A 13333-nucleotide genomic window follows, 5' to 3' on the forward strand; every position below is an offset into this window, starting at 1 on the left:
GGTGGGAACTAATGGTTGCATAAAGAAAAATGAAAGCTTAGGAAAATTCTAAGGCTGTTTTGTTAGACCAATGCCTCTCCAGTAGATGTTGATTGTAAATCATATAGTGACAATTAGAGAGAAATACAAAGAGGTGAAACCAGAAGGCTAGGAGCAAGATAATAACAGGATCTTTAGGTGTCATAACCACCATTATATCAGGATAATGTGGCCTATGTAAATGTATAAAATGAAGGTAGAAATGGTGGATTTACAAATAAGGGGAGGATGATAAAGTTCAAAGCAAGAGTTCCAGATGAAGGTAACATTTGAAAGAAAGATGGAGATGATGAAAACTAGGGCACACAATGATATGCATCTGATGGCTGAGCTACAAATCTATGTTTAATTATTACAGTTGTATCCAAGGAAGGTTGAACTAGCATCGGACGGCGAACCGATCATCAGTTGGTATGGTACGATGCTAGTTTGGTACCATATCGAGTGTCAGTATGCATGGCATGCCGTTCAAGTTGGCACATCCTTTTTTTTGTTTTGTTTTCTTTTTTTTGACTTCTAAGATGTCTAATTTTTTGTTATTTCTTGAATGATTTTAAGTCCAAATTATTGTTTCTTGATCTTATTTGATGTTTGTATCACTCTGATACACCCACGATTAAGCGTGTGATATGGATCTAAATCTAACATAATATTATATTAGAGGGAGACAATCTTAATAAAAATTAATAATTTCAATGTCATTGTGTAGATCATCTATAGATCTACAATATATAATGAAATTATACCAACATTAAAAATTTTGACATGATTTTCCCTTATTTTTTCAATTTTCATGGCTTTTAATTTTTTTTTAAAAAAAGGAAGAGGAGAAATGAAAGATAAGATAAGATTACATACCTCTAATTGATGAGTTCTCCTCGTTTTGCTTGTCATTTGCATTATAGATAGGGAAGGAAAATGGATTTTGACAAGGAGGTACCGAGCTTTTGATTTTCAACTTTGTTTAAAGCCACCCTCCACCGACACTGTAGCACCACTAAAAAACAAACAAAAATGCTATAGCACCACAAAAAAAAAAGAGGGAACAGGTTGGTTCACCTCGAACCATACCGAACCAGGCGGTTTTGCTCAGTTTAGAGTGGTTCAGGCTGGTTTAAGCCTTGTTTCAAAAATTAGGGCCAAACTATCATATTTCCATGTCAGTTCGGTTCGGTGTGGTCAGTTCAACAAACCATGGTTGTATCTATTAAGCAGTCATAGTCACATGGGACCAATATAGAAGCAAGGTTTGCGGACTTGGTATTGGAACCCATTCCGATTATCGATCGGTACCATACTGTACCGTACCATATCGGATATAAAAAATCAAAAAAAAACCCATCCAATAGCATAAAAAAAAGAAAAAGAAATCGGGTTGAATAGGACCGAATTGGCCTCGAATCGTACCAAACCGAATCAAACCATCCAGTATCAGATGGTTTGGGCCGATACCATATCAAATTGACCAATTTTGTCCAGTTCAGGCCATTTTTCGAAAATCTGATTTAAGTCGGACCGTTTCTTTGTCGGTATGGTATGGTACGAGATGTACCAGCTGGTTCTGATCGGTATGAAATACCATGTATAGAAGTAAAATAATATTAAAAAATATGCTTATAACTAGTAATTGAGAGATCCATAAACCTTAAATTAATATTAAATTAAAAAATAAAAAATAAAATAACAAAAAATTCAATCGATACCCAATTGTATGCATCAATGTGGAGAGTGTAGGTATGGTTTGGATTGGTACCATACTGGTAGTTGACTGGCGCAGTTCCTAGTAAAGATTGTGGATCTTGAAATTAGGTTTTATATTGTGAATCCTTATTTAGTCTATTTTTGGATCTAAAGACTTCAATGCCTTTCCAACCAAACAGTTCGAGTTATAGAAGACTGCATAAGGCATGTGAGACTTGTATTGAAACATAAATTTTCTTGTATAATGTTGAGCATTAGCTACTTTTGTTGTTATATGGTAACAGACTAGGCTTAAAGTTCCCATGGATATTAAGATGGAGTTTAGATCAAATTAGGAAAGGTTTCTAGTGGTTCATGCATTGAATTATGAGCCTAATATCATATATTTTTTTGGTGGGGAAGCATTCGAATGTCTATGAAGTCATATTTTCGGGTCTAATGATTTTCGGGTTAAAGCATAGCACGATATTCATATTCCACCTCAGCACTAGAACGAGCAACAACTCCCTGCTTCTTGCTCTTCCATGAGATAAGATTACCACCAAGAAAGACATAATACCTAGAGGTAGATTGTTTATTTAAGGGAGATCCTGGCCAATCTGCATTTGTATAGCCAACTACCTGGCTATGACCATGATCCTGATAAAATAACTCTTTGCCTGATGCACTCTTTAGATATCTAAGAATGCGAACAACAGCCTCCCAATGACAAACAGTAGGAGAGTCGAGAAACTGACTGGCAACACTAACAACAAAAGAATATCTAGCCTGGTGACTGCAAGATAATTCAGGTTCCCGACTAATCTCCGATATCTTTCAGGATCTGACAAAGGCTCCCCCTTGCCAGGAACAAGTCGTACATTAGGATCCATAGGAGTATCAACAAGACGAGATCCTAACATACTTGTCTCCTCCAACATGTCAAGGACATACTTCCTCTGATTCACAACTATACCCTGATGAGATCGAGCAATCTCAATACCAAAAAAGTATCGTAACTCTCCCAGATCTTTGGTCTGAAATTGCTGATGTAAATAATCCTTTAGAGCAGTAATGCCATCAATATCATCACCAGTAATAGCAATGTCATCCACATAGACAATCAAAAGAATGCGCTTGCCTGGCTCCGAATGCCTATAAAAAATCGAATGATCAGAAGTACTTTTAAGATGGTCGAATTGAAGAATAACAGAGCTGGACTTCCCAAATCAGGCCGGGGAGACTGCTTCAGGCCATATAATGACTTCTTCAACCGACATATGTACTCCCCTTGAGCAACATACCCAGGAGGTTGCTCCATATAAACCTCCTCGTGAAGATCACTATGCAGAAACGCATTCTTAATATCCAGCTGATGAAGAGGCCAGTGAAAGATAGCAGCTAAACTCAAGAGAAGACGAACAAATGTGAGTTTAGCCACAGGTGAGAACGTATCAAGATAATCTTGGCCAAACACCTGAGTAAAATCCTTTGTAACCAATCGAGCCTTCAATCTGTTAACCTGCCCATCAGAAGAATACTTAACAGTATAAACCCAGCGACAACCAACAATGGACTTACCTGGAGAAAGTGGAACAAGTCCCCAAGTATCCAAAGCATGCAGTGCAGACATCTCATCATCCATCTCCTCCTTTCAGTCGGAATGAGCAAGTGCCTCTATAACAGTACAAGGAATGGAGATCGAAGCAAGCAAGGAAATAAAAGTAGCATATCTGAGAGATAAAGATAGATAACTAACAAAACAATCAATGAGATATTTTGTTCGATTATCTTTGCGCAGAGCAATAGAAACATCCAGGTCAGAAGGAGCTAGTGTAGTAGGACTATCTGGCAGAGAAGCGAGTGGTGCCGGTGTTGAATCCGTGGGCTCAGCAGAAGGGATCCCAGGTGGTGCACAACACTGATGTCTGAAAATTTGGCCGATCAAATCTAGATCGAGATAGAGGAGGAATGGGCATAGATGACAAGGATGTGTCACCAGAGGGAAGAGATACAGGCAACCCAATAGAAACAGTCTCCTCATGAGAGATAATAGACTTAGACCCAGGAGAAAAATAAGGAATGAACTCAAAGAACGTGATGTTAGATGATATAAAGATACGATGAAAAATAGGAGAGTAGCACCTATATCCCTTTTGGGATCGAAAATATCCGAGAAAGATACATTTTAAGGATCTCGGGGACAACTTATCATGACTAGGACCAGACTAATGGACAAAATAGGTGCATCCAAAGATCCTAGGAGGTAAGACATACAGGGAGTTTCTAGGAAATAAAATCGAAAAGAGAATTTGATCATGCAACATGGATGAAGGCATACGATTTATGAGATAACATGCAGTAAGAACAGCGACATCTAAAAAATGAATAGGCACATGCATATGTATGAGAATTGTCCATACTGTGTCAATAAGATGATGATTTTTGCGCTCTGCTACCCTATTTTGTTGAGGCGTATTAGCGAAAGATGTCTGATGAAGAATTCTATGAGTAGTCATAATTAGTAGATAAGTACTCACGAGCATTATCACTTCGAAAAATTTTAATGGATGTATAAAACTGATTTTTAACTCCAGTATAAAATGCAGTAAAAATTGAAAATAATTCAGAACGATTACGTAATAAATACACCCAAGTCATGCAAGAATAATCATCAATAAAAGTGACAAAATAGTTAAATTTCATAGAAAAAATAATTTTACTAGGTCCCCAAATATCAGATGAACAAGACTAAAGGGTGCTAAAGCATGTTTATTTGACCGACTAGAAAAAAGACTACGACTCTGCTTTCCTAACTGACACGACACACAATTTAACTCACGGACACCAGACACACTAGACATCATCTTTTGGAGATTCTGGAGATGAGGATGACCTAACTGGCTGTAAATTTGAAGAGACGTAGCAGCAACTACACACATTAGTGGTCTAGACAACCGATACAAATCACGGGACTCAAAATCGGAACCAATCATCCTCTCTGTCTTTAAGTCTTGCACCACCACAGAATCAGAAGAAAAGGTAACTGAGCAATGCAATTATTTAGTAAATTAGCTAATGGATGTTAAATTAATAGGAAAATCAGAAATATATAAAACAGAAGATAAGGGCAAATTAGGATGAAGAAAAATAGTTTTCCTACCCCAAACTAGAGTAGTGGGCCCATTAGCCAAAGTAACATGTGGTAAGGTTTGTGACTCAATGATATGGGCAAAACTATGTTTGTGCACAGACATGTGATCAGAGGCATCAGAATCAAAAATCCAAGGAACAAGGTTACCTTATATAGATAGTCGGATTACCATATTGTGGTAAAGCAGTGATGGATAAGGAAGTTTGCTGTGATGCTTGGAATTGAAGAAACCATGTATACTCCTCTTCAGAGATTGTAACACTGTCAGAAGCCGAGGCAGACACTACCGAGTTGTCCTTTGCTGACTGAGTTTGCACATTATGTGCAGTCCACTGTGAAAATCCATGAAAAGTGTAACAGATGTCCCGGGTGCACCCATGACGATTACAGTGGATGCACCAGGGACAACCACCACCACGACCACCTCTACCACCACGATCTCGACGACCACCTCGTCCACCTCTAAAACTTGAATCTCTTGAGAATTTAGTGGACAAAGCAGAGTGGTTGGAGGATGAAGTTGTATCAGGACGGTTTACCCCTATGGATGCTTGGAGTAAACGTGAGTAAACATTTGTAGGAGAGGGTATAGGATCTAAACTAAGGATCTGAATGCGAACACCCTCTAACTTTGGACGAATCTCATGGAGACATAAGACAGTAATCAGATGATCCCATTGAACCTGCTGGACTTGAATATCAGGAGAAAATGATAATAGCTCATGTAACTCAGTAGCAAGTGACTGATGGCGCCGCAGATAAGACCGCATTCAGAATCTCCCTACTGAAAATGAAAAAGAGAACCAATCACATCGTACAAGTGTGTAAAATTGCTCGAGTACAATTCTCGAGCATGGACCCAGGTACCATAACATGTATGGATCGGTCTGAAGATAGAAAATAGGTCAGAGTCGATGGTCTACCAAATCAAACCAAGAATCTGAGCATCGACTCTTTTCCACTGGTCTCGACTAGCAACAGAGATCTAATCAATAGAGGATGTAAGATGGTCAGAAACGCCCTGACCTTTGCACCATAACTCCATAGATACAGCTTACGACGAATAATTTTTACCATTCAACTTGTCAGCAGTGTTCATAGCGGATCCGGTGAGGACAGGTGTATTCACCCTTAAGGTGGATGTGGTGGATGTGGCTGTAATGTCTGAAGTAGAAGCCATTGGACAATGATTTTGGATTGAAGAGAGATCCAATCAAGGGCAGCAGGAAAATCTGGATAAGAAGAATAGCGGCTGTTGCTATTTAGAACAGATTTTTTGCAGAGAAAACAAGATCTAGACAGATTGGAAGGGTTGGAGGGACTGAGTCTGGCCGGCGTCTGCTGCTGCTGGACACTAGGGCAGTGACGGCGATAAGCCTCTGTGGATATACTGGACACGCGATGAAGGAACTGACGATCTTTTCATCTGCTGCTTGCGACTTGGAAGATAGCAGCGGATAGAAAAGATCAGAAATTTGTGGCTGTTGATTTGAACAAACAGTAGTGTTGAATAGAAAAGAGCAACGATAAGGACTGCTGTAGTAGACAAAGAAGACAAAGGGGCCAACCGGATAGTGACTGGATGGCGGTGAGGACTGTTGCAGGACAAAGGATGGCGGCTAAGGTTTCTCCTTCTCCTTTGGCTCTGATACCATGTAGAGAGAGCAAAAGAGAAAGAAAGAATCTGGAGAATAAGTCGTGAGGAGTGCTCATGTAAAATCTCTTTATATATACAAGAATACAAGGGTACATGTGACGTGCACATGACTATACAAATATAGACAACTAAAAATAGCATAACTCTAAATATAGACAAGACTATAAATAGCCTCACTACATATATACACCAACAATAGCATAACTCTAAATATAGACAAGACTATAAATAGCCTCACTACATATATACACCAATACTCAACATTGGAAATAGGATTTCTAGTATTATAGAATATAAGATCTTGCTTAGCTGATGTCACTGGACTTTTTCTAGTTCATTCCTTTATGGAAAAAAAAGTTTTGGTGAGGTCATTTTTCCTCCTTATCGGATTCGGGCTGGCCCACTCTGAAAAATTCCTATGAATACTATGAATATGGGCCTTACTTAGCTTGTGTTCTTGTGAATCCTGTTGAATTGCACTGGATTATCCAAACAAGCCCTAAGGGTGTTGGTTTTCCCTATTCAACTTGTACTCCATGCTCATCTCAAATTTTTCTAGGAAATCTTGCAACAAGCTTGCTTAGGTAATAACTTCTCCAAGGTCTGAAAATAGCTTGTCGCCACATTGTCCATCTTAACCACAAATTTGGAGTAAATTTTGAGCAAGTAGTAATGCCTCTGCATCCATAGTCAATGCACCATGATTGTCATAAAAAAAAAAAGAAAAATTCTATTTCTTTGTTTAAGCAAAATATATTCTAAGAGATAAGACCACAAGAGAGTCCTAAACTGACTTGAACTTCTTTGTGTGCTTAATTCTCTAGGTAGTCTAAAGGGAGAAAAGGAACTTAGATGCCTTTTTATGCCACATTTCAATTTGAGTTGTACCCAAATTTTTTTGGATAGATGGCAGTGAAAGAGGTCATTAGAACTTTAATGAATGTTTGTGCAAAGTAGTGAAGTACACATCTATTAGTAGAGGCTCAATTCTTTCTTCATATGTTGTCTTCATTTAGTATTTTGCTTTCAGTAGCAACACATAAGAAGATTTTAGTTTTTTGATGGGCCCAAAGATTTCTAAAGTGGGGGAAGTGGAGGATATATCATTGATATCATTGGTTTTAAGGAAAGAATGATAGCAATGGATTGTGAAAAAGCCAAACTTTCCTAACTCCCTTAAGAAATGTTTGCGTTAGGATTAGGAGAGATGGATAATAGCAAGCAACAGATAACCGTGATCTTGAAGTTCTACAGCAAATCACCTTGCGGAAGATGGGATGCCACAAGGTTTTATCAACTTATATAATGAGGTGTCCATAACAAGATCTTCATTGTCATGAAGTTTGAACAGCTTAAGAGGGATGCAAATGATAGTTCATTGGCCTGCCTGTCTGTCCAAAATCTAATAGTTCACTCATTCCCTAGAGTGAACTTTAAGTTATGGGATGGACCTCCTCAGTGTCAAGTACCCCTTTCCAAAAGGAGGAAGTGTAGTTGGATTCACTCTAGTTGAGCCAAAATAATCTACATGTTGTCTAGTTTGTTGCTCTTAACATAGAATTTCAATGGTCATGAGGTGGTGAAGGATATCATTTCAATATCTTCATGAGGTCAAGGTTCATTAAATGAAGGTCTTTGATGCCTGGTCTTCCCTAAGCTTTGCTCTTGCAGCAAGATTTCCAACTAACAAGACAGAATCCACCCGGAATAGACTTCTCACTGCACCAAAAGAAAACTCATATAATTCTATCAATACTTTGAGCCATCCAATTAACTAGAAGGAGAAACTACATAAAGTTTTAAGTGAAGATAAAATTGAACTTATTAGGCTTAGTCAGCCTCTGAAGGAGAGTTCCCCTTCTAGGTTGAGAGTTGGCTTTGATAGTATTGATGAGGGTCCCCCAGCTAGACTTCCTATGTGGACCAAGATTAAGGAGGAGACCAAGATATTTGATAGGAAGGAAATCAAGAGCTCAAAACTAGTGCTTGGGTTGTTGTCAAGCTAAATTAAGGATCTCTTTCCTATAACAGGATAGTACCATTGCTGAATTGGAGGAGGGTGGTAATGAAGCCATCAAGGGTTAGACAAAGTCTAGTAAAAACATCATGGTGATGCATGCCATATATCACAATTCTAAAAAGGATATCTGCAACCAAGATGAAAAGAAAAGGCTAAATCACCCTGTTGGAGATCCATTAAGACAGATAACAAATTTGCTATTAGATAGGTATAGACAACTCCATAGTTTCTAATCAAAGAAAACCAGCTAGCAGCAAATTATGTAAATAATTGCACATGATGAAATCAAATACCTTTTCAAAATCAAGTTTGATCATAACACCTTTTCTTGGCATGGAGTGGTAGCACAAGACGATTTCAACAGCTTAGGCATAACTGTCAACAGTAGATTTTCCTTGGAGGAAAGCAGACTTCAAAATGCCAATCAGATTTAGGAGGATCGGCTTCTTTTGGAGAAGATTTTGAGAGTTCATTAGGAAGGTCGATGTCCACAAGTCCTTTACAATTGAGTCTCCTCTTTCTTTGGGATCAAGGTGATGTGTTTGTAGATAAGTCTGCTGACACATGCTTTTTGTAGATGATGTTCTAAAAAAATTTAGGAAATTCTGCTTGACAATTGCCCAAATATTTTTGAAGAAGATTGGAGATCTCTCTGAGCTTGGGACTCTCATTAGATAGGCTAAGAATCACCTCTTTGAGTTCACCTGCACTAAAAGGGAGGTGAAGAGTAAAGGTTAGAATTTTTAAGGGGTACAATGACATTCTAGTGGAGGCCGACAAAGGAAAAGGTTGGTTTATGAAGAGTTGAGAATAGAAAGGCTGAAGCTCATTGGAAATGCTCTCTTTGCACGCGGCATCTCATTGGCCATGGAGAGGCTGGTGATATGGTTATGCCTAAGTCTAGCATGGAAATATATGGAAAAAGTTGTATTATGGTCACCTTTTGTTAGCCAGTTTATTCTCAATTGATGTCACCACAGTACCTCTTGTTGGAGAGCAAAATTATCCAATTGGGATTCAAGAGCAGGTCTTTGATATGCTTCAAAGGTTGTCAAAGAACTGGATTACTCGATTAGATTGAGAGCATTTATCTTGTCCAATAAGAGCTTAAATCCCATAATGATGTTTGTGATGTTGCTCATGCATCAAACGTTTATTTTGGCTCTATGGTGACTTAGCTTTCACATAATAGTCATGGCTAGATAGGATCGGGGTTGAGTTTCCTTCCAACAGGCAGAGATTAGGTTCATGTGATCTTCATTTTAAAATCAAAACTTTTCAAATGGAAGAGACAGTGTGGGCTAACTTGTGGTTCAGTGTCCAGGGCCTCCAGGCAGATTGAAATGCGGGCAGAGGTGGGTTTATGAGGGTTTGTACAAAAGAGAGGTGGTCTGAATGTTTTCCTTAAGCTGATCTTTCTCACGAACATAGAAATGTGAGATATAAAATAGCTAAAGTTTCTAACAAAACTATGTTTTTGGTTTCCATTTTGATTGCTTATTTTCTTGGAACAACTTCTAAGTTAATGATCCGGGGTTGTGATTTAGATGTGGTGTAGCTTTCACTATAACTATTACATAATTTCTGGTTGCCTTCCTATTGACACTTTGCTTACGGCTTGTATGTTCCATATTGATTGAAGGTTGTTTCACAAAAATCTACTGCTGGTTCATCACATCAACATAAAGTCAACAAGGAGTACTTTCTAGAATCCTCAGCATGGCAGTGGTATAAAGAACAAGTGGGAACTCAGTATAACAACTCATTTGTTGCACCAGGTCTTTTGGAACAGATTAATACCACAAGGGACATTAGCGACTATTTATGGTATTCAATTAGGTAATTGTTTATGTCAATTTCAAGCATTTTTCATGGCTGTCTAGCTTCAGGTGCCTTTAACATCAAAAAATAAAAGAAAGTGAAAAATTAATGAATGATAGGTTAGAAGCAAAGAAACATTCTTCCCCACTTATCTTTGGTGTTTATATGGAAATATGGATTATCAAATGCATATACTATTTTTAAAAGAATGAAAAATGAAAAGTTGCCACTGCTGATCTATCATATTGCTTCATAATGTGGTATTTTTTTCTTCAAGATTTTTTAAAAAAATTTCTTATATGATCAGTTATTAGTTTTCACCATGAAGTATGTCTATTCTTACTCTATTTGGAATATGCCACCATGCATGCTTTTACCAATCTTGATTTGCGAACTTCTTTACAACTTGAATGCATCTAGGAGCTGTTTGGTTGACTGCAATGGAGCAGGTTGTAAATCTAATAGTAACAACTAGTGTTGCTGGCGACCATCTTTAGTTCTTTGGTTACTTGCAATTTAGTTGCAACTTGCAATAGGATTTGTGAGAAAAAAGCCCCAAAAGTTGCATTTAGTATTGCGGTCAAGAATGATCACAATACCAATTGCAAATTAAGTCTCAAATCCTATGCCACCTGCCTTGTATCTTCTCACCCCCTCGCACTTGTCCAACATAAATTACAAATTTATACTATATATAAACTCTAAATTATTATAATGCTATATTTTGTAATTATTTATCTATTATGATAATAATATATACAGCAATTTAATTGCCGGTCCCTCCATATACTCTAAGTATGATGAAAATTCCCTATTGACCGGCTGTAAAATTGTCGGTCCAAAGGGCAAGTATTGCTTTACTTGCCGGTCCCCATCCGATCCCTCCCAACATAGAAATCCCAACACTGTCCTTCCCCCCACCCTTCCCCGTCCATCCCTGCATGTGCTGAAAAAATAGCCTAAAGTTGACAACGAAGTTCTCCAATCTTTCTAGAAGAGCTTTATCTAGGTCCAGAACATCTTGGATCAGGATAGGCTGTTGATCAATGAGATCAACTACTAATGTGACATGACTTCGCTTGTGGTTCGTAGGCTAGGAAGACTCCACCTCACTTCTGGTCTTCCACCTTAACAACACCAAACTTCTGTAATATATAACCCCAATAACAAGGCCTCAAAAAGTGTCAGGTTGTATATATATATGCATACATACATTCCTACATACATACTCATTTTTGAACTATTATCCATCATTATAAGGAAAAATTATCATTATTATATATTATTAATTAACTCATCCATATCGCTTGGTCCTCAACAAATATGCTTTGAAATAGAACAAAAAATACTCACTAGTGCCCAATAATTCACCCACCAATTTCTAGTCCTCCAATTCCTATTCTGTGCCATTTGTCTTGTATCTTCTGACTTTCTCACTTGTCTAACTTAAATCATAAATTTATAGTATATATAAACTATAAATTATTATAATACTTTATTTCATAATTATATATCTATTATAATAAGAATATATGTCGCAATTTAATTGCTGATCCCTCCGTACACTCTGTTATGATGAAAAGTCCCAGTTGACTGACAATTAAATTGTCGATCTAGAGGGCAAGTACTGCTCTAATTGCTGGTCCCTATCCCATCCCTCACCACATAGAAATCCCAACACTGCCCTTTCCCACCCACCCTGGCACATGCTAAAAAAAGCCTAAATTGGATAACGAAGTTCTCCAGACATTCCAGAAGAGCTTTATCTTGGTCCAAAGCATCTTTGATTAGAATAGGCTATTGATCAATGAGATCAACTAGTAACATGACATGACTTCAGGCGTGGTTCACAGGCCAAGAGAACTCCGCCTCATCCTGGTCTTCCACCCCAGCAATGCCTAATTTTAATAATATATAACCCTAATAATGAGCCCCTCAAAAATTATCAGATGTACAAATATACAAATACATATATATATACACATTTTTGAACTATTATCCATCATTAGAAGGGACAAATTGTTATTATTATATAATATTAACTATTATTTAGCTTATTCATATCCCTTGGTCCTTAATAGATATGTCATGCCCCTGACTCGAGATCGAGAGTCAAAGGATCACGGCAATTGTCGTATACTCATGGAGAACTCTCTCCACAAGCATGCAAAGCATCTCATCATGATATTATAAAGCAGCAAAACAAAATTCAAATAATTAACGTTCAATTTTGGTTCAAATAACTAAATCAAATATCTTATAAAATAATTTTCCATGGTCTTGCATCAAATTTCAATAAATCCTAATTTAAAATACAAATATCAAAGTCTGCCTCTAATTTATTCTTTCATTTCGAATCTCCAAGTCAAACTAATCCTCTAAATTTGTCAAAATAGTAAAATATAGAGTAATGAGCTAGACAGCCTAGTAAGCAATGAATACCTTGACTAGATAATTCATGTGATAATATGGGTTGCAATAATTAAAGTATGATTTATCATTAATCAGTGTACAAACATAATCAAATTCATTTTTAAAACATGAATTCAGTAATATCAGTATCTTTCAAATATTCATAAATATTATCATATATCTGATTTTGAAACTAATGATATTCAAAAATCTGTTTCAAAATAAATTTCACTCAACTCATCAGCCTTTAACTATGGCCACACTTATACCTTGTGGCTGGACCAGAATACCATAGGCGCTTAATTAATAGGTAGAGTTATAGGCGCTTAATATCTCTGTGCACACAATTAAGATCTTCCCACTCATAATTAAGATCTTTATGCACACAGTATCCTCCTAGACATGGTTGATATGCCCCTGCACATAGTTACCGTCTTTCTACACACAGTGATGGTCTCTGTGCATACGGTTAAGATCTTTATGTACATGGTTCATATCCCCCAGATATACTTAATATCCCTTGCACATAATTAAGGTCTCCATGCATATA

The 13333-nt window shown here is 37.4% G+C and overlaps 1 protein-coding gene across 2 annotated transcripts in view; it reads left to right on the forward strand.

Moving 5' to 3' along the window:
* LOC105045417 (beta-galactosidase 8) overlaps positions 1-13333 on the forward strand; it is a 68713-nt gene that overhangs the window by 33756 nt on the left and 21624 nt on the right. For both annotated transcript variants that reach the window (XM_073258049.1, XM_010923687.3), the window contains exon 12: positions 10193-10389. In XM_073258049.1, the coding sequence (XP_073114150.1) occupies positions 10193-10389 (197 nt within the window). The remainder of the gene's footprint in view (positions 1-10192; positions 10390-13333) is intronic.

This window comes from Elaeis guineensis, chromosome 5 (genome assembly GCF_000442705.2).
Source record: "Elaeis guineensis isolate ETL-2024a chromosome 5, EG11, whole genome shotgun sequence".
Classification (NCBI taxonomy): Eukaryota; Viridiplantae; Streptophyta; class Magnoliopsida; order Arecales; family Arecaceae; genus Elaeis; species Elaeis guineensis.